The sequence below is a fragment of the Tribolium castaneum genome, chromosome 6 (assembly GCF_031307605.1).
Source record: "Tribolium castaneum strain GA2 chromosome 6, icTriCast1.1, whole genome shotgun sequence".
NCBI classification, from domain to species: domain Eukaryota; kingdom Metazoa; phylum Arthropoda; class Insecta; order Coleoptera; family Tenebrionidae; genus Tribolium; species Tribolium castaneum.
In genome coordinates, this window is record NC_087399.1 from 6,331,492 (window position 1) to 6,353,134 (window position 21,643).

A 21,643-nucleotide genomic window follows, 5' to 3' on the forward strand; every position below is an offset into this window, starting at 1 on the left:
AAATGTTGTATTCAACTCGTTTTCGTGTAAATCGGATCATTTATTTCACCTCGTGGATGAACAATCTCGTCCGATTTACATTCAAACTCGTTAAATAAATAGCTAATAATATACAACTAAAGCATTTCCAACTGCAAAGTAAAAAAATAACTTTTTTAAAAACTGTCAAAATAAATAATTTTAATGATGAGAAACTTAAAAATTGAAACACAAAAAAAAAACTAAAAAACGGTCTGATTGAAATTCTGTAGAAATTAGTGACTGAAAGAGTGATAAAATAAAAAACTATAGAACTGCAAAGTAAAAACATTAAGAAAATGGAAAACTGAAATTATGAGATTGTGAAACCACGAAAAACTGAAGAATTTAAGGAACTAATATAGAATATGGAGAATCTAAGAAACCAAAAAGCTGAAATACTGAGAAACGTTCAAACTGTGTGACTGAAACGCTAAGAAACTATGACTGGAAGACTGGAAGCCAGGGAAACAAATAATTTCTTGATGTGAAAAAAAAATTATTAGGTAAATAAAAAAATCTAATGTATCATTTTAAAATTAAATTGTAACAAAAAAAATATCTTAAACCACAACTTTAGAACGTTTAAAACACATTTAGGATAATATTCAATTTAGGAATTTGGGAAAAATAAAAAAGACTGATGATTTTTAAACTATGTCGAAAACAGTAAAGAAATTTTCGTAATGCCACATTTAACTGACATTTAATGAATTGTTCAACAATTTTGCGTGTATAGTGTTAATTACTTACGTGGTATAAAGTGTTTATTGTTGGAACTTGAAAGTGGATAAAAAGTAAAAAATATTTAAATTTTTATTACAAAGTGTTATCAAACAGTTGTCTAATTAAAGATTATAAGTAATGGATTATAGCGAACACAAAGTTTGGCTCAAGAAACCAATAAATTAGTAAAGTGTTATGAATTTTAGGTTAGAATTTTCCACTGAAAAAATCATGAAATGCTGCGGTAAATCTACAAAACTACAATAAAGATTAACAACTGCTGATACATTTAAACGTAAATTATGCCAAAAGGTAGGTTTTTCAATGTCTTTGTAATAATTTTCCAATAAAGAAAGTAAACCTAACAGTCATTCGTTATTCGTGTTTTCCTCGTCATCTCTCATTTGTCTTCATAAGTTTCTTGCATCAAATATGCAATATCATTCCGCATAGGCAATGTAATAATTGTGAAGCCTCAAAATTCGTACAACGCTCGAAATATCCGAATAAACATTTTCCCGCCATTTATGCTTACTGTTTTCGATCTAGCTCAGTGGCGCCCCCAACGGTAATTTTACTTCCGAATAACGAAATAAGTCCAATGTTAGACATTTTGAGAAAAATATAGCAAAGTGTGTAATAAAATCTTTTCTTTCAAATAATTGGTTTTGCAATAAACTGGTTTATTTAAATGTTATTAAACAATTTTGTTATAATACCGAAAATTTGGAAAGATTTGTTCAGTGCAATAATGAGATAAGTTCATCAATCGTTTTTGTCTATAAGTCTACAAATTAATTTTAATGTAAAGTAATATAAAAAATTATAAATTTACATCTGACTTTTCATCTTACGTATTTCCCATAAATTTGATGACAATATTTTTACCAACGGAAAGGTGGGAACAATATTTTTAAAGAGGTAGTTTTTATTAAACAGAAATGTTAAAATAATGACCCTGGCTTCTGTGTTTCCATTTAAAAACAAAATCTAAAAAAATGATAAAATATTTACGTCACTCTTAGAGACCACTGTAAATATTTTATTAATTTTTGACCTGATGGAGGAAGTAAAAAAAATCAAAACTTTTAAGGGCTGTTACCCTTAGTGTCTCATTCTTTATTAATTTTTATTAAAAATAATCTGCTTTCAAATTTAGAGTTTAGAGAAAACACAATTTTTTTATTATCAATTTTCGTACTATAAGTTATAAAGAAGTAAGATTTTAGAGAACAACAGAGAAAAAATAGCAAGATTAATATTAGATGGATAAAACTTTAACAAGCTAAAAATTAAAGAAATAAATTCGGTATTTCATTCCTCCAATTCGCGTTTTATACTAACTTTTATGTATTTATTTTTTAAACAAACTTTTACAACGTTTTACTATGTTATTGTACAGTTTGCATTGTCTTTTAGTCATTTTGTAAAAACCATGCCACTCCAACATTAAACAGATTTGCAAAATACCAGCAAATTTGTCAAATTTGTCAAAATAGAGGCATTTTTAATTTTTAACAGAACAAATTTATCCTAGATCTGAATTTTGTTCATTAATATTTATTCACAAACAAGTTTTACGTGTATCTATGTCGTCTATTTGAAAGATCCAATTTCCTAGCTGTGTGCCATGAATAGATACATATTAAATCCGAAAAATGCCCCAACTTTCATCACAGAAGCTATTCCTTTACAAAAACCCTTCACCGGCTTCAAGTAATTTTTTTAATATTCGTTCCGGGACTCCCCAAATCCCCAAATGACTAAAAATCCTCCCTCAATCCTCTTCTCTCTCCCCATTCCATAGCTAAAACCGTCAACAGGTCTTACCTATTTACAAATAAACCCATACCTTGTAAAAACCTCCCCACGCAAACCTTCCCTCATCCCTGATCCACCCATCACTTCCGGGGGAGGAAAAAACACCATTATCCCCCATATCAAAAACATTATAAAGCTCAACTCATAAAAAATTAACTTTATTTAAATACGCCGTGAAAGAGAACAAGGTGGGTGTTTTCGTCAATGAATATACTTGGCGGGAGCTTAAGCGCATGAATTTCCCGTGCGAGAAGGAAAAACTGCGGAAATTCAACGCGCCAAAGCGAGACAAATGCAATGTACCCCCTGTAAGCTCCGACAAGTTTAGTTTGTTTGTGAACGTTGTACGGTAGTTATTGGCTTTTTTCCATGTAGTTTAACGAACGGATTTTCACGGGGAAATTTTCGCTCAATCGGTGACAAGTGTGAAAAGTCAGTGGACGTGATTATGGTTTTTTTCGGCGGCGAAAAGGCACAAAAGCTCGTCTGAAACGTAAGGAAATTGGTGTTTTTTGGGGGAATCACCGGGAAAATCCAAATCAACAAGTTGCTACGCGGTTATTAGTTTTTAAAGTGCGAATCGATAATGGAATTTAAATTTGTGTTTACCGGCAAAATATTCAACCCCAGGGAAATAATAATATTTTTTTGGTTGAAAGTTCGCAAGACAAGATGGAGCTCACTGGGATCGGGGCAAAGCCCACTCTGATGCTTCTGTAAGATAAAGCAGTTTGTGTATGTCGATACAATAAGTGTCACAAGGGATCGATAAAAACGTTGGTTAAACTAATTTTGCGATTAAGTGAGAAAGATGTGGGCAATAAGATGCGGCCTGAGGTTTGGTTTCTTTGGTGTTAGTTTAGGAAACTTCCAGAACGCGCAATTTTTCAGGGCTTTTTTATTTTTTTATTTTATTTATTTATATATATTCATTTAAAATAAAATGTTTTTCAGTTTTTTTTAGAAGAATTTAGTTTAAGAACAATACTTCAAATTCTTCAATTTAATAGTTATTTTATTTCGCATCTTGGAATTTTTTGTTTCTCAGGCTCCTAGTTTTTCAATCTCGTAGTTTTTTTTAGTTTTTCAATCACACAGAGTTTAAGTCTTCCAGTATTTCAGCTTTTGAGTTTCTTAATTTTCTCATATTTCATATTCATTTACCAAATTTTTCAGTTTTTTCTGGTTTCACTACCTTATAATTTCAGTTTTCCATTTTCTTAATGATCTTACATTGCTTTTTTAGTCTCTTGATTCTACATAATTTCAGTTCCACTATTTTTAATTTTTTTATTCAGTTTTTTTATTTTTAGCTTTTTAGTCTCTTAATGTTTCTTATTTCTATTTTTATAGTTTTTTCATTTTCTCAGTTTTTTAGATATGCGGTCGAAAATCGCAAAAATAATACAATTTTAACTAAATTTACTGAATTTTCGGATTATTTTTTCGACTTTTCTGAATGAAAAAATAACTAACACGTCCGAAAAACTCAATTTTGGGGCTAATTTGAAGATTGTTATTCGGCCTGTTAGTGTAATTTTGTAGGAGTTCTTGTTTCAAAAATTATGCCTAAACATTCGAAAAACCCACAAATAATAGTTTTCGAGAAATTTTTATAATTTTTCGTATGATTTTCGAAGAAATTTGGTTTTATTTTTGCTCAAAAATATGCCAAAGCAAAAAAATGCCACTCTGTAATTAATACGTGAATTATGAGACCAGTTTCAGTAATATCTTAAAAAAGACTGAGTTTTTTGCTCAAAAATGTCCTCAAACTTTAAAAAAATAACAATAACACTAACTCTGAACAAATTTGGTCAGTATTTAGATGATTTTTACAAGGAAAGTTTATGAAATAATTTTTAATCTTAGGCTGAACAATTTACTAAAATTTACTAAACAATTTACAATTTTATAATAACTTACAAAAACTAACCGCTAACAGATCTAATTCATTGATTTTTCGGACTGGATTTGGTGAGATTTTACAAAAAGACTAAATTTTTAGCTTAAAAGTGTGATTAAATGATGAAAAACAGAAAAATTCACACTATTTTTTAACTAATTTTGTGATTTTTTTTGTTTCGTTTTGAAACACATCTTTAAAACGAAAAAAAAAAAGTTAGGTTTGACCAAACTTAATAATTTTCAAATAATTTAAACACAATTTTGCAATTTGAAAAACATGCATAAACGCTCGAAAATGGCAAAAATAATCAATTTACGAGGAAAATTTAGGTTGAAAAAATCGACTAAGTTTTTGGTTAATTTCTCACTTCTCGTCTGATTTAGTGTTTTTTTTTATTTTTTGTAAGATTTCACAAAAAATTAAATTTCTAGATCTAGAATTTCTATTAATTTCGTTAAAGAATTCTGATTTTGGTGCTAAAATTCGAAAATATAGAACTATTTGAATTTGTTGATTTTGAGGACTTTTTCCATAAAATCTGGCAAAAAAACTGAATTGTTAGTTCAAAGACGAATTTAAACACTCGACAAAGGTGAAAAGAACACCATTTCAGACCTAATTTAATAATTTATAGAAAACATTTTGCGGAATAATTTTATTTTGGGGTTAAATCAAGTGAAACTGTTATATTGAATATATTGAAAAAACTAAGTTTTTAAAATCTCCTCCACGTCTGAACGAAGCAAAATTGGAGGATTTTGACTTAATGTGGCAGTTTTTCGGTTAATTCAATACTCAATAAAATTTCTTAAAAATTGTAAAAATATTACCATTTTTAGCTCAAAAAATTCTTCGACCTCATTCAATAATTTTTCAAAAAAGTTATAACACATTCTCGCAAAGCTTAAAAATTTGATCAAACGCTCGAAATGGGAAACGTTTTAAAGCTGATTTTGTAATTTTTCGGTGTTTTTTGAAAAATATCTTTAAATAATTGCGTCTCTGAGTAAAAAACTTTTGAAACGGAAAAAAATGTTAGGTTTGACCTAACTTAATGATTTTTTTTGGTTTATTTTATTTTTTTAGTGAGATTCCTGTCTATCTTTATAATTTAATGATTTTTAGAAAATATTTCAAAAAATAGTAATTGTTCAGAATTTTAATCTCTCTATTTTTTTTGTTTTTTTTTGTGTTTCAGCTTTTTAGTTTTTAGCATTAAAGTTAAATACTTTGTCAGTTTTCGTAATTTTAATTTTTTTACTTTGCAGTTGGAAATACTCTGGTTGTACATTAAATTATTTTTAAGGGTTCACTGTCTTGTAATTCTGAATATTCGCAAACTTTTAAATTATTTTAATCGAGCCACTTTAAAAAATCATTTCTTTGTAGCTTCTTTTACACTATCGAAAATTTTATTTTTGTAGTCGAATGTAATTTATAGCATTTTATTTGATTATTTATTAAAAATTTCTTTAGTAGGAATTGTTAACAAATGTTTTACCACCATTTTTACGTTTAAGTAATGTTTATCTTCGTAAAAATCCGGTCTCTGGTTATTTATAGCAACAATTGCACTGTTATTGTGCTCCAGTGCCAAAGTTATTTAATAAAGTTATTTAATAAGTCGTGTAGGTGTCATGGAGTGAGTTTTGTGTGAGTCTCTCTGCAAAAATCGCTAATTACGCGGCCCGAACTCGCTTTGATGAATAACTAATTGGCTTCTGGCTAATCTAGGCCTCATGTAGGTGTCGCCGAAATAATCGGATATAATCCGATATTCAATTCAGCTCCACTTTAAAAATCAAATATGGATGAGATGGATGCAATTTGTTTCTCCCTGAGGCTCCGCCAGGACAAGAAACCGAATTTTTCCACACGTGCGGCTCTAATCAAACATATCGAAATTAATGCGTGGAGTTTCAACAGGTTTTCCATTTTCTCATTTGTCAATATCAGGCCGGAGCGCGGCTTATCTTTTTTAATCCGGGTTTATGAAGAATGCCATTAATAATACGAGTGACACACGTAATGACTCGTTTCGTGCATAAACGGCCAAGAAACGAATTAAACTTTGTTTATTCGGAGCCGGTATATTTAAAAGTATTTCTACTTTATCACGGATAAGTCGCTTTAAATTTAAACCGAGTTTGACGTTGACGGTAGTATCTCTGAGCGATCTCCGAGCAAAAAAGGAAACTTTCAAGAAAATGACTTTTTCGCATGAAATTGCAACGATCCTGATAAACATGTTGTTTACTTGAATTTTGTTGCTGGAGTTGCGCCCCTTTTTGATGTATTGCTTTAATTAGTCTTGAGGCTCAACAATAAAACGCACAATTAATTTTTATTTCGGACGGTAATTAATGATGATTTCGCGCACGAATGTGCCAACTTTTCTAGTCTTAAAACGGAGGAATTGCTGAAGTTTTTATGCCGCTTTTTAATTATTAAGCCCGAGCCCGGGCTACGGATATCTAAAGGTTAGGAGATGAAACGGCGTACAAATAAAACGTTCTTTGTAATGTCGCCAGAGAGCGCAGTTCTATTACCGTCAGTTTTAAAAAAATGTTTGTTTTTGTATAACGGTTAATACAGCAAAAAATACATTCTCTATAGTAAGACGTAAACATAATGCAAAAATTTTATCGTAAACTATATTAAAAAAAAACTTTTACCAGTTTGCACTCTGCCTCATATTTTTCAAAACGCTGCGAATACAGTTACAGATACAAGAAAACTGTTAGGAAAAAATTTGTAGAGAATTAAGTTTTCTACAAAAAAGTCCGCGAGACCATATTTTTATCTTCAACCATTTAGGCCCCAAAGTCGTTCAAAGACGCTCAAGTGACGGATTTGCTTCATTTTGCCGGTGTACAAGTATTGGAAAGTTAATTTATACCTAAACCGTTGGAGATAGAAATATGGTGTCGCGGACTTTTTTATAGTAAATTTAATGCTCTACAACTTTGTTCCTTACACTTTTTTTGTATCTTTAACCGTATTTGCTGCGTTCGCAAAAATATAAGGTGGAACGCAAATTAATAATTCTAAGTGATAATTTTTGTGCACCGTCGCATATTTATCAAAACGCTGGGAATACGGTTAAAGATACAGAAAATTTGTAAGAAACAAAGTTGTAGAGAATTAAATTTTCTATAAAAAAGTCTACGACACCATATTTGTATCTCCTATAGTTTAGTTATAAATTAAGTTTCTGTTACTTGACTACCGGTTAAATGAAACGAATCCATCGCTTCAGCGTCGTTGAATGTTTTTGGGGCCTAAACTGTTGACGATAGAGAAATGCTCCCGCGGACTTTTTTAAAGAAAATTTAATTCTCTACAACTCTGTTCCTTACACTTTTTTTTGTATCTTTAACCGTATTCGCTGCGTTTGCAAAGATATAAGGTGGAGCGCAAATTGAAAATTGTAAACGATAGTTTTTTGCGCACGGTCGCATATTTATCAAAACGCTGGGAATATGGTTAAAGATACAAAAAATGTGTAAAGGACAAAGTTGTAGAGAATTAAATTTCCTATAAAAAGTCTGCGAGACCATATTTGTATCTCCTATAGTTTAGTTATAAATTAAGTTTCTGTTACTTGACTACCGGTTAAATGAAACGAATCTATCGCTTCAGTGTCGTTGAATGATTTTGGGGCCTAAACCGTTGACGATAGAGAAATACTCTCGCGGACTTTTTAAAAAAAAAATTGATTCTCTACAACTTTGTTCCTTACATTTTTTTGTATCTTTAACCGTATTCGCAGCGTCTTAAAAAACAAGGGACGAGGCGCAAATTTTCCATAATTTTTTTCTCATATTTCTTATGAAAACTGCAGTCTTAAGTTTTTCTCAGTCTGTTGGGAGTGCAAATCTGAAGATTTCTGCATTTTTATGAAGTAAATAATGAATTGGTTGAATTTAAATTTTTCGGGTTCAGAAAATCCTGCGTTGCGTCTCCTAAGTCATAGTCCTCCGTAGTCCGGGCTTTATTGCCTAGAGATTTCCTTTGTTAATTCTTAATGTTGTTTTTTATTTCAGGTAATTTAAGAAACAAAATGCGCGGGATTGGAGTTTCGGATATTGTTGTTGTGCTCCTTTTTCATTTCTCAGGTAAGCCGCATATTAAATTCAAACTAATTTTAACTTTTTTAACTTTCCCTCGAGTAATTTTGAAACTATTTACGGAATTACCCGAATTAATGTAACAGCTGGTGGAAATCTGGGCTCGAAGAATACGTCTTTCACTGTTTCAAGATTACTATGAATAGATAAGTTTTTAATGGTTTACCAACAAACGCCGCCTTTAATCCTCAAAGCCTTGCACATAATGGTTCTGCAAGCGAAACGAATTCACTTGAAAGGATAATTGAAAATTAATTTCCCTCCAGATATAAATCAAAGCAATTAAGCGAATTATTTGAGGTGGTATCGATCGGGAGAGAGACACAATTTGTGAAAAAAATATCAGATTCTTGGACGGCTTACCGCTTTTTATTCTCTTGGGCGATCTGAAAACCCGCACATATTTCCCCTTTACATTTCTGCAAACAAACCGGCCTATTTCTCTTGTTTATTTACGTTTGTATCATTCGACGAATTTTATGTTCTGTGAGCTCACGTTCAAGGTAACGAGATATAGGTATGCATGGCGAATGAATTGCCACTGACGGTCTTTTATGAGAGTTATTACCGAATTCGGTTCGTGAAGACAAAAGGAAGGGGAGAAAAGGCACGTTTTGAACCGAATCATCACTTATTTAACGCTATTTTTCCCGAATAAATCGTGCACATTTCCGGCTTTTTTGTGCCCTCCACTGGAAAAATTATCCAAAATGGGGAAACAAACAGTTCCTGGCAACTTTAATAGATTTGGGTGCAATTATGTAAATTAGTAAGTTATTTGGGAACTTCTAATTGTTTCCGTAATTTATTAGAAGTAATTATTTAATTGGAGGCTAACTTCATGTGTCTCTAGATGTCATTTTAGGAATTTGTAAGTTTGGTAAAATGTTAGTATTAATTTGTATACCTATCAAGTTTCACTAAAAATCGGTCAGTGTTTCAAAATTACCTGTAAGTAACGGTTTTTATTTTGCGTGTTTTTTATTGTATCATTGACAAACCATGCACGAACGTGTGAAAAATATATATTGGAAAAAAATTAAAATACAAAGATTGATTGTTATTTGAACATTATCTAGGTACATGTTAATAAAAATTTTGGAAAAAAATTCCGAAAAATAGTCACTCTGGAGCTTTTAGCTAGTAAATTACATACACTTATACTTATACTTATAACAGAAATATATTATTTTCTTCAGTTATTCACCTATAAATTAGGTAATTAGGTTTATTGGTACACAAATATTTATATCAAATTATTACGAACATATTTAAAAAATATCTACAAAAAAAATTAAGAAAAGATACATTTCATAAAATTAAAAAATATATTAAATTTAGATCTTGTGTCTGTATTGCAGAGTCGTATTTCCTAAAAGTGATTCTAGCTGCAATTAATTTTGTAGAAACAACAATTTCAATAAACTGATTAATTCTATACTTTAACAGAAAAACAGTAATAGAAAAATTTACATTTAGACAGTTTCAGAATATAAATCGGAAATGAGTGCAATAGTTTCAAATGCAACATTTTTCACGTAAAAGCAAAATTTTAATTTACACTGAATTTGAAAAAATTAATTTGAATTAAATGCTGTAAGGACAAATTATATTTATTATACAAGACAATAAAGAGATTGTTAATCTACTAATAAAAAGACTGTAAGTTCAAAAGTGACGAAGTCACAAGTGGACTTATTTCACGAGTAGATTAACAATCTTTATCGTCGTGTATAATACATTTTTTTCTATAGCATGTCTTCAAGTTTAAGAGAAAAAAAGTTATTGTTAATTCGTCAAATTAATATGATAGAATTTGTAAATTTAATTTAATAAAATAAACTTAAAACATTTTATCTACCCTTGTCGCTAAATTCTACCTTATCTACTCAAAAAAGTTGATAAAAATATAGTTTAACATCTGTTGTAGAAAAAAGATATTTTGTTAAACAAATTTTCTTAGCAACAAATATGTGTAGCTAAATTGTTTTTTAACATTAAATAAGTTGTAAACAACCGGTTTTATCAATGTGATGGCCTGAATATCAAACGCCGTACTTCGTAAATAATTTCAATTATTTCTATAATTGCTTTCATTTGAGTGCGTTATTACTTTGATAAACACATCTATTTATAAACTAATTAACCAAAAAAAGCAGTACGTATTATAAAAAATTTCTGACATAAAACAACATCGCACTGAATTTTTTTTTACGACAAAATTGTTTATTTTACACTTGATGTCAACAAATAAACATGAATTAAATGCCGACAAGACAAATGAAGATATTTTCTTAAAAAAAATTAACAAGCTTGTTACCGATTTCAATCAATATATTATGTTTGGATATCGAACGCCGTACTTCGTAATTTTTTTAATTATGACCTATATTACAATTGTGCCTCTATTTGAGTACGTATAACTAAGATAAAGAAATAAATTATAAACTAACAAAAAAAATGCAAATATAAAAATCGAGGAAATTTTCTAAATTCTTGACATAAAACTAAAATTTTTACGGCAAAAATTTTTTCGCCGAAAAAAACTTGAATGAAATACTAAATACCAATAAACTAGTATTTCGACGTTTTATATCGAACTTAGAAAAATATACAGGGTGTTTCGCGTGGTAGTGCGATTATTTTAACATAGATTAAGCGTTAAAAATTAAGAAACCCATATTTTTTGTTTTTAAAATTTTTAAATTTCTGTAATGTATGTGTTGATATCGACGAGACATTTGATTATTTTACTCGTAAAGGGTACATTTTACAAAAAAATTACAAAAAACAAAAAGTTATAAATGGCTTTCAAACTTAAATAACAAAAAAAAAAACAAATGAATTTGTGATACAAAGTTAGAAAATAATTTATATCAAGGGGGCTTTAACAGTGTTCCCCAAAACAACTGTACACCAAATTTTATAAATTAATGTACTTTTGGAGGTTAAGAATTTCATAATTTTTAGAAAAAATAAAAAATATAAGTTAGTTTATCTTTTAATGCTTAATCTTTGGTTAAAATATGTGTACTAACTTGCAAGACATTCTGTACATGAAAGAAATAACTATTTTACACCACAAAATCTTTTTTTAGTCGGTGTACTTTATTTGTTTATTAGAAACATACGCAAATATAAAGTACAAAAAAAACAAAAATGCAGATAAATTATTAAAAGCTATCACAGAAATATAAACAGAAAATGTGAAACAGATTCAAACATTGATAAACGTGGTGTGCTTTGTACATTTGTATCTATTTGAGTGCCTTGGGCGAAAAGCTGACGTGCTATTTCTCTATATTCAGTCAAACTTCGTTCGACTCTAATCTCCCCTCCTAATTAAGTTACACATTTTCTGACATTAATTACAATTTTTTTCGTCCCATTCTAACAAACGGTATTTTTATGCAAATGCTTTTGATAAATCATCTAGGCAATTCCGTGCGCCGTAAAAATCAAGATTCGAGATAAAAATTAAAATTTCGGGGATACCTTATCCCTGAATTTTACTATTTTTTTTATTAGTGCCTTTAAAACGTTAATTATGACTGAAATAACCATCGCGTGTGCCTGACATGGCATTTTGCGAAGAAAAATTATGATCTGACACGAGAATCTTGGAGTTTTTTTGTTGCAATCCAATTATGATGAAGACAATTTGAAAAAAAAAAGTTTAAAGGACTCGCTGGGTTTTATGAAGCAAAACAATCTTGGTACATTTGCTGAGATTTATAAGCATCATAACGTTACAAGAGAGTTGTTAAACGGGCTAATGCCGTCGTTACATTGTTATCGCAATCACCTGTTGGCGATTTATTGTTGCTAATTTAACGTTTCGTCATTGGGGGCTTAGTCAGTGTTTACACAAAGAAGCAAGTTTGTGTGATTTTTCCATTTTCTTATTTTTTTAATTAAAAAGGATGCCCCCGAGGAAATCTTGGCGATTTTCCTTAACTGACACTTTAATTTAGTTCAGTTTGAGAAATAGTGGAGCCATCTGTTGGCACAAACGCAGCCTCCATGAATTAATTTATAATAAAGTAGCATAAGCGGACAAATCGATCCTCGGCTATAAAGCTAAACCATACATCGATTACATTTTGTCATTTTCACACCACCGAAGCTCGTTATCATCTATGATAATAGCGTTAGCTGTGAATTATGTTGCGAATTTTTAGCCGTTCCAGTGCATAATTTAATAGAACGTTAATTCGTGACAAATGATAGCGTTTATAATATTAAAAATGTGTAAAATTCGCCGAGAGCTTTAGAACGGAATAAATAGCCCCATTATAAATTTTTATCTCAAGTATGAAAATTTACGTGCCATTAATTTTATCGTTTGCACTTTTTTCGCGGTTTCATCGCACCACCGGAAGTCCTTTCTTGTAATTTCTCTCTAACTAACTCAGTTTTACGAATTCCGCTTCGATTTTGTGCTCATTCGAAAATAGTCTCTTTAATATTGTAGCGCTATCGATCGGATTATGCGATAATGTCCATTCAAGTTTCATAAAGGCGATCGATTTGTGTTTATCTATGCCTTTTTTAGTAAATTTGGACCACTTTTGCAAGTGGAATGAACATAATATTTTGTAAAACGGTTGTAGTTTTTTTTACCAAAAAAGTTGTAAAGTTAGTAAGAATTTTTCAGTTTATTTTCTAGTTTGAGATCTAGTTTGAGAGAGTAAAATCTCTCAACAACGGACACCCATAAGGAATCTTTACTTGTCCGGTGTAGAGAGGTGTCCACTGATGGAAGGTTGAAAATTTTAGTATAGGTTTTGTTACGTTCCTACAAAAGTGTTTGTTTTGAAGAGGTGTCCGTTATTCAGAGATGTCCGTTAAGGGAGGTTTTACTGTATATAGAAATACATACTAGTGCTGATTAAAAACTGGCATTTCTACATTACTTTATTGCGATTAATATTTTTATTTTTAGTTAATTTTTATATCCAAATTTTTTTTTAGTTCATATTTATATTCATGTCCAGACAGCTCATTTAAAACGTTGTACGTTGATTACTGGTTTTATATTTTCTCTAATTTTACGTAACAATAAATAAATTTAAATTGCTCAGTTTACTAAAATATAAATGTTTATTTTCATTGATTCTGATAAATGGCTCATTAGTTGCTCAGTCTAAACGTTTAAACAATACAATTGTTTAGTTTTAACTAGTTAAGACTTTTCTATTAATCAGTTTAAAAGCGAATTATTTGCTCATTTTATTCTGATAAATTACTCAGTCTAGATTACTATTAGTTTCATGAGTAGTTGCTCATTTTAAACATGAAATTGTTCGTTCAAGGTTTTACTTTTAATCAGTTTAAGTTCGAATTAGTGGCTCAGTTTATTTTCATAATAAGATAGGTATGTAAAAAAAACTTTTCTCTGCTAAATATTTTATTGTTAATTGGTAATTTAAAGCAGATTAGTTGGTTAGTTGATTAAATAAGAAGTATAAAAAATTTTGGTTGTTTATTTTTTACTTTATATTAAAATTCTTTTATCTAATGTAAATAATTGTCTATGATAACTTGCTCAGTTTACTAAAATCTAAATGTTTATTTTTACTGATTCTGACAAATGGCTTATTAGTTGCTCAGTGTAAACGTTTAAACAATACAATTGCTTAATTTTAACTTTTTCATTAATTAGTTTAAGCTGAATTATTTGCTCATTTTATTCTGATAAATTACTCAGTCCAGATTACTATTTGTTTCATGAGTGGTTGCTCATTTTAAACATAAAATTGTTCGTTTAAGATTTTAGTTTTAATCAGTTTAAGTTCGAATTTGTGGCTCAGTTTATTTTAATAATATGCCAGGTATTAAAAAAAATTTTTTTTGCTAAATATTTTATTGTTAATTGGTAATTTAAAGCAGATTAGTTGGTTAGTTGATTAAATAAGAAGTATAAGAAAGTTTTAGTTGATTTAATTTAATTTAATTAATTTAATTTAATTTTTTTATCTACTTTAAATAATTGTCTATGGTAACTTGCTCAGTTTATTTTTACTGATTCTGACAAATGGTTCATTAGTTGCTTAGTCTAAACTTTTAAATAATACAATTGTTTAGTTTTAAATAATTAAGGCTTTTCTAGTAATCAGTTTAAATCGAATTATTTGCTCATTTTATTCTGATAAATTACTCAGTCTAGATTACTATTTATTTCATGAGTAGTTGCTCATTTTAAACATGAAATTGTTCGTTCAAGGTTTTACTTTTAATCAGTTTAAGTTCGAATTAGTGGCTCAGTTTATTTCCATAATAAGATAGGTATGTAAAAAAAACTTTTCTCTGCTAAATATTTTATTGTTAATTGGTAATTTAAAGCAGATTAGTTGGTTAGTTGATTAAATAAGAAGTATAAAAAATTTTGGTTGTTTATTTTTTACTTTATATTCAAATTCTTTTATCTAATGTAAATAATTGTCTATGATAACTTGCTCAGTTTACTAAAATGTAAATGATTATTTTTACTGATTCTGACAAATGGCTTATTAGTTGCTCAGTCGAAACGTTTAAACAATACAATTGCTTAATTTTAACTTTTTCATTAATTAGTTTAAGCCGAATTATTTGCTCATTTTATTCTGATAAATTACTCAGTCCAGATTACTATTTGTTTCATGAGTAGTTGCTCATTTTAAACATAAAATTGTTCGTTTAAGATTTTAGTTTTAATCAGTTTAAGTTCGAATTAGTGGCTCAGTTTATTTTAATAATATGCCAGGTATTAAAAAAAATTTTTTTTGCTAAATATTTTATTGTTAATTGGTAATTTAAAGCAGATTAGTTGGTTAGTTGATTAAATAAGAAGTATAAGAAAGTTTTAGTTGATTTAATTTAAATTATTTAATTTAATTTAATTTTTTTATCTACTTTAAATAATTGTCTATGGTAACTTGCTCAGTTTATTTTTACTGATTCTGACAAATGGTTCATTAGTTGCTCAGTCTAAACTTTTAAACAATACAATTGTTTAGTTTTAAATAGTTAAGACTTTTCTAGTAATCAGTTTAAATCGAATTATTTGCTCATTCTATTCTGATAAATTACTCAGTTTAGATTACTATTTATTTCATGAGTAGTTGCTCATTTTAAACATGAAATTGTTCATTCAAGATTTTACTTCTAATTAGTTTAAGTTCGAATTAGTGGCTCAGTTTATTTCCATAATATGATAGGTATGTATAAAAAACTTTTCTCTGTTAAATATTTTATTGTTAATTGGTAATTTAATGCAGATTAGTTGGTTAGTTGATTAAATAAAAAGTATAAAAAAATTTTAGTAGTTTATTTTTAATTTTGTATTCTTTTTTTTTTATCTACTTTAAATATTTGTCTATGGTAACTTGCTCAGTTTACTACAATATAAATGTTCATTTTTACTGATTCTGACAAATGGCTCAGTAGTTGCTCAGTCTAAACTCTTAAACAATACAATTGTTTAGTTTTAAACTAGTCAGTTTAAAATCAAATTATTACAATTAACGTTTCTTTCTTTGCGTTATTTTTACGTTAGTGTGCTTGCTGGGTTAAAAATCACGCCTCCACAGTCGATCAGTTCATTGAAAAAAGCCCGATTTTACTATGTTTGAAATATGTATTAGGTTACGAATGTGATATTTGCACTTTAATCTACCTTGGATAAGTTATGCACATATAAAATGCGTATTACGGAAGCAACGCGGGATTAAATTAACTTTTCGAAACTCACAAATAAATAATCTGCGTCACTTTTTATTGTTGGAAAGGCTTGTCCGGAGTCTAATCCTTCTTTTTCCGGGTCTTTGGGTGTGATTTTCGGTTCGAGGCTACGTGAAAAGGATTAGAGTTTTTTTTGCGGCGGAATATTATCCTTCGATGGCTTTTGATTAGGGCACGTTTTACCGAATTGACAAGTCGCAGACGTGATAAAAATCGGTTACGCAGTTGGTCAGCGAAAAATAACAGCCGCAATTTCGTTAGCGGCAAGGTAGCGACAGGTGCTTTTATATACAATCAATTAGAATTGATTACTTTCTCCAAAATGGTCTTAAATTGACTGGAAAATTTTCAAACCTTTGATTTATGTTTAACCAGTAATCCAATTATTTTCGTTCCATTGACGCGGCCGTTTTGTATAATTGAATTGGCTCTTTGACGGCGAAAAGGCACTTGTGCTATTTTAAATTATCATTTTCTAATTCAAAAGGCGGAGAAAACACTAATTGGACACGTTTTCAGAGGTTTCGGTTTGCAAAAGGGCTTTAAAAGGCCATTGAGGCCACAAAATCACTTATTTTATGTCATTTATTTTCGACAAAAACTCCAATACTATACACAGGGCGAACAAAAAATGCGAAGAGACCAAATACTTTCAATAATTTGTTTAAAGAATTTATTCAATTTATTCCATATTTTTTGTTTAGTTTGTACATATATAATTTATTTAACTTTAGATTTTCTTATATAGGGTGAGCCTCCTAAAAGTATTACTATAACAGGGTTAAATTAAAAAAAACATATAAAAATAACACTAATTTTGGCTTAGTTTGGTAACTTTTAATAAAATTTTCTAAATAATTAGATTTCTGGCTGTAAAATGGATAAAACACTTGAAAAAAAAAATCAAGAATTATGTAGTGGCAGACTTAACTAACAAGTAGTCTTTGTTCAATCTTAAAATTTTTAAAAGACACTAAATTATGACGTTGTAAATAATGCGCCGGGCAATTTTTTTACGTAATAAATTTTTGTATTAGGTACGTTATAAAACAAAAAAATAATGCAACAGAAAATTAAACTTTTAGAAAATTCAACAATAATACACTTTTGGCCAATTGTGGTAATTTTGTGTCTAACTATATGATCGAAATTCGGCGCAATAATTAAATTTTGTTCCGTAGTTTTAACTAAAAATAATTATTTAACAATATACGTTATTGTTCAGTTTAATAAGTGTTTTAAAACTTTTAACACTATTTTTTTTATTTATTGTTTTTTGTATCGAATACCTGACAAGGTAAAAGCAAGTTGCAATATTTATATTTATAGATACTTATTTCAAAAACTAATAATCGAAGATAAATCAGCGTTGGCTAATAAATATACCTAATTTTTTAATTTCTAACTGTTTGATCTTAATACAAATGTCAGATTATTTTTAACAAATTTTAAGCAATTTCAATTCTTCTAAAAGTATTACAATAACAGAGTTAAATTAAAAAAATGTATAAAAATAACACCAATTTTGGCTTAGTTTGGTAACTTTTAATAAACTTTTCTAAATAATTAGATTTCTGGTTGTAAAATGGATAAAACACTTGAAAAAAAAAAACAAGAATTATGAAGTGGCAGAGTTAACTAACAAGTAGTCTTTGTTCAATCTTAAAATTTTTAAAAGACACTAAATTATGACGTTGTAAGTAATGTTAAAATTTGGTGGAGGCGCCGGGCAATTTTTTTACGTAATGAATTTTTGTATTAGATACGTTATAAAACAAAAAAATAATGCAACAGAAAGTTAAACTTTTAGAAAAACAACAATAATACACATTTGGCCAATTATGGTAATTTTGTGTCTAACTATATGATCGAAATTCTGCGCAATATTTAAATTTTGTTCCGTAATTTCAACTAAAAATAATGATTTAACAACATACGTTATTGTTTAATTTAAAAAGTGTTTTTAAACTTTTAAGACACTAAATTTCGACGTTCTAAAGTTTGGTAAAATTTTTGGTGGATGCGCCAAACTATTTTTTTATTTATTGTTTTTTGTAACTAACACCTGACAAAGTAAAAGCAAGTTAGATATGCATTATTTACATTTATAGACACTTATTTCAAATACTAATAATCGAAGAGAAATCAGTGTTGGCTAATAAATATACTTAATTTTTAAATTTTCAACTGTTTGTTTCTTAATACAAATGTCAGATTATTTTTAACAAATTTTAAGCAATTTTAAGTCTCCTAAAAGTATTATTATAACAGGGTTAAATTAAAAAAATATATAAAAATAACACCAATTTTGGCTTAGTTTGGTAACTTTTAATAAATTTTTCTAAATAATTAGATTTCTGTCTGTAAAATGAATAAAACACTTGAAAAAAAAACAAGAATTATGTAATGGCAGACTTAACTAACAGGTAGTCTTTCTTCAATCTTAAAATTTTTAAAAGACACTAAATTATGACGTTGTAAACAGTGTTAAAATTTGGTGGAGGCGCCGGGAAATTTTTTTACTTAATGAATTTTTGTATTAGATACGTTATAAAACAAAAGAATAATGCGACAAAAAGTTAAACTTTTAGAAAAACAACAATAATACACTTTTGGCCAATTGTGGTAATTTTGTGTCTAACTATATGAACGAAATTTTGCGCAAAAATTAAATTTTGTTCCGTAGTTTTCACTAAAAATAATGATTTAACAATATACGTTATTGTTCAATTTAAAAAATGTTTTAAAACTTTTAAGACACTAAATTTCGACGTTCTAAAGTCTGGTAAAATTTTTGGTGGATGCGCCGGACTATTTTTTTATTTATTGTTTTTTGTATCGAACACCTGACAAAGTAAAAGCAAGTTCGATATACAATATTTATATTTATAGATACTCATTTCAAAAACTAATAATCGAAGAGAAATCAGCGTTGGCTAATAAATATACTTAATTTTTTAATTTCCAACTGTTTGTTTCTTAATACAAATGTCAGATTATTTTTAACAAATTTAAAGTAATTTTAAGTCTCCTAAAAGTATTACTATAACAGGGTTAGATTAAAAAAACATATAAAAATAACTCCAATTTTGGCTTAGTTTGGTAACTTTTAATAAAATTTTCTAAATAATTAGATTTCTGGCTGTAAAATGGATAAAACACTTGAAAAAAAAAACAAGAATTATGAAGTGGCAGAGTTAACTAACAAGTTGTCTTTGTTCAATCTTAAAATTTTTAAAAGACACTAAATTATGACGTTGTAAGTAATGTTAAAATTTGGTGGAGGCGCCGGGCAATTTTTTTACGTAATGAATTTTTGTATTAGATACGTTATAAAACAAAAAAATAATGCAACAGAAAGTTAAACTTTTAGAAAAACAACAATAATACACATTTGGCCAATTATGGTAATTTTGTGTCTAAGAATATGATCGAAATTTTGCGCAATAATTAAATTTTGTTCCGTAGTTTTAACTAAAATTAATGATTCAACAATATGAGTTATTGTTCAATTTAAAAAGTGTTTTAAAACTTTTAAAACACTAAATTTCGACGTTCTAAAGTCTGGTAAAATTTTTGGTGGATGCGCCGGACTATTTTTTTATTTATTGTTTTTTGTATCGAACACCTGACAAAGTAAAAGCAAGTTCGATATACAATATTTATATTATAGATACCCATTTCAAAAACTAATAAACCTAATAATCGAAGAGAAATCAGCGTTGGCTAATAAATATACTTAATTTTTTAATTTCCAACTGTTTGATCTTAATACAAATGTCAGATTATTTTTAACAAATTTCAAGCAATTTTAAGTGTTGTTGAGTCTAATTTAAAGAATAAAATGTTGTATTCAACTCGTTTTCGTATAAATCGGTTTGTCTATTGCCCCTTGTGGATGATAAACAACAATTATTTGTCATTTGTCCTAACCAACCATAAACTAGTTGACGATTTTTGATAATGTATGAAGGTGCATCATTTTCATTTTAACAGCCTGTACTTAGATTGTTGGTGAAGTCTAGACTAATAAATACTAGTAATTCAATGGCTAATGAATGAGCTTGGGTCGAAAACCTCAAATTTGAAGGAGATGCAAAATGTTATCGATCGGTCAAGGCGTGAACTGGAATTAATAATTCGTTTCGCAATTTAAGTTTATTTGCTCTTTCTGTCTCCAGATTAGGATAATTGAAATTGTAGACCGATTCCAAATGTCATGTAAAACAAATTCTGGAGATAAATTGGAATTTAATTCTGATTTGTTATCAGTCAGAGGATTCGTTATTCTGGCGGTGTCGCACATTGTTTGGTTTTAATCAACTTTTCGAAAAAAACACATCAACCTCTTGAACAATTGGCGCAAAATATGATTAAGTGATCAATCATGTCTCAATTTAGACGTAACAGCAAAGTCGTGTCGCGCAAAACTGTTTTTCCCCCATTTGTGGCATCTTGACAGTTCATAATCTTGTGATTAATACATGTATTAAGACATCTTGTGAAAATTTGATTTCACAATGGTAGTCGGGCGCTTAATTGGGCCGTATTTTTTTCCTTAATGGTCGATATATCAGCTTTATTATTTCTTAATGACAGTTCCGGAACGCGAGTTCTTGACTTTTTTATTTCCGGAGGGTTATTATACAAATGTTTTTTTAATCTCTGTCGATACGAACAAGGCTTGCACAGCTTTTCCCGGGATTGTAAAGAATAGTGTCAGATATTGAAATGATTAATGTTACACCTGTCTCAAGTCTTTTTTTCCCGTTAGTACTCACCCGACATTTTTATGACTTTTACGGCATCATGTTTTTCGGTAATAAAAATGAATGTGACCTCGCTTTATTCTATTCATACCGTAAAAACGGCTTACCTACTCTATAAAGTAAACGATAAACTTTTTCAAACTGGAGGAAAGTCGCTTTCCAATTAATTTAGACACAGTTCTAGGGAGCAACGTGGACTTGACAGTCTTCAATTTATTGGTGGACGGCTGATATTAAAAGATCCATTTAAGAATAAATGATTTATCAACCTCTTTTTTCATACTCAACTAACAATTGATATTGATGAGTAGTGTTTTTGCACCGAAATATTTGGCATACGCTGAAAACAATGTAATAAAATTATAATTTTAATTTCAGGGAGGCCTGAAATAATTTTCACGAGATAAGCGCTGAAATTGTGTCCACACATGCCACCGACAGTCGCACTATTATTTTTAAATGAATCCGTCTCAAAAAATATTTTGATGACACAACTCCCAACAAAAATTTTTTTCATATGTCTTCAACAATTTTTAATGACTTTTCCG

The 21,643-nt window shown here is 28.9% G+C and overlaps 1 protein-coding gene across 5 annotated transcripts in view; it reads left to right on the plus strand.

Annotated features, from left to right (window-relative positions):
* Positions 1 to 2,877: 2,877 nt before the first annotated feature.
* The window catches only part of LOC103313947 (uncharacterized), a 102,823-nt gene continuing 84,057 nt past the window's right edge, over positions 2,878 to 21,643 (plus strand). For 2 of the 5 annotated variants that reach the window (XM_064357334.1, XM_008198561.3), the window contains exons 1-2: positions 2,878 to 3,058; positions 8,521 to 8,592. In XM_064357334.1, coding sequence (XP_064213404.1) covers positions 8,538 to 8,592 — 55 coding nt within the window. In that variant the 5' untranslated portion in view covers positions 2,878 to 3,058; positions 8,521 to 8,537. Of the gene's footprint in view, positions 3,059 to 3,262; positions 3,282 to 6,102; positions 6,216 to 8,520; positions 8,593 to 21,643 lie in introns of those variants that run through there. The other 3 variants (XM_064357333.1, XM_064357331.1, XM_064357332.1) reach the window with 3 other exon arrangements.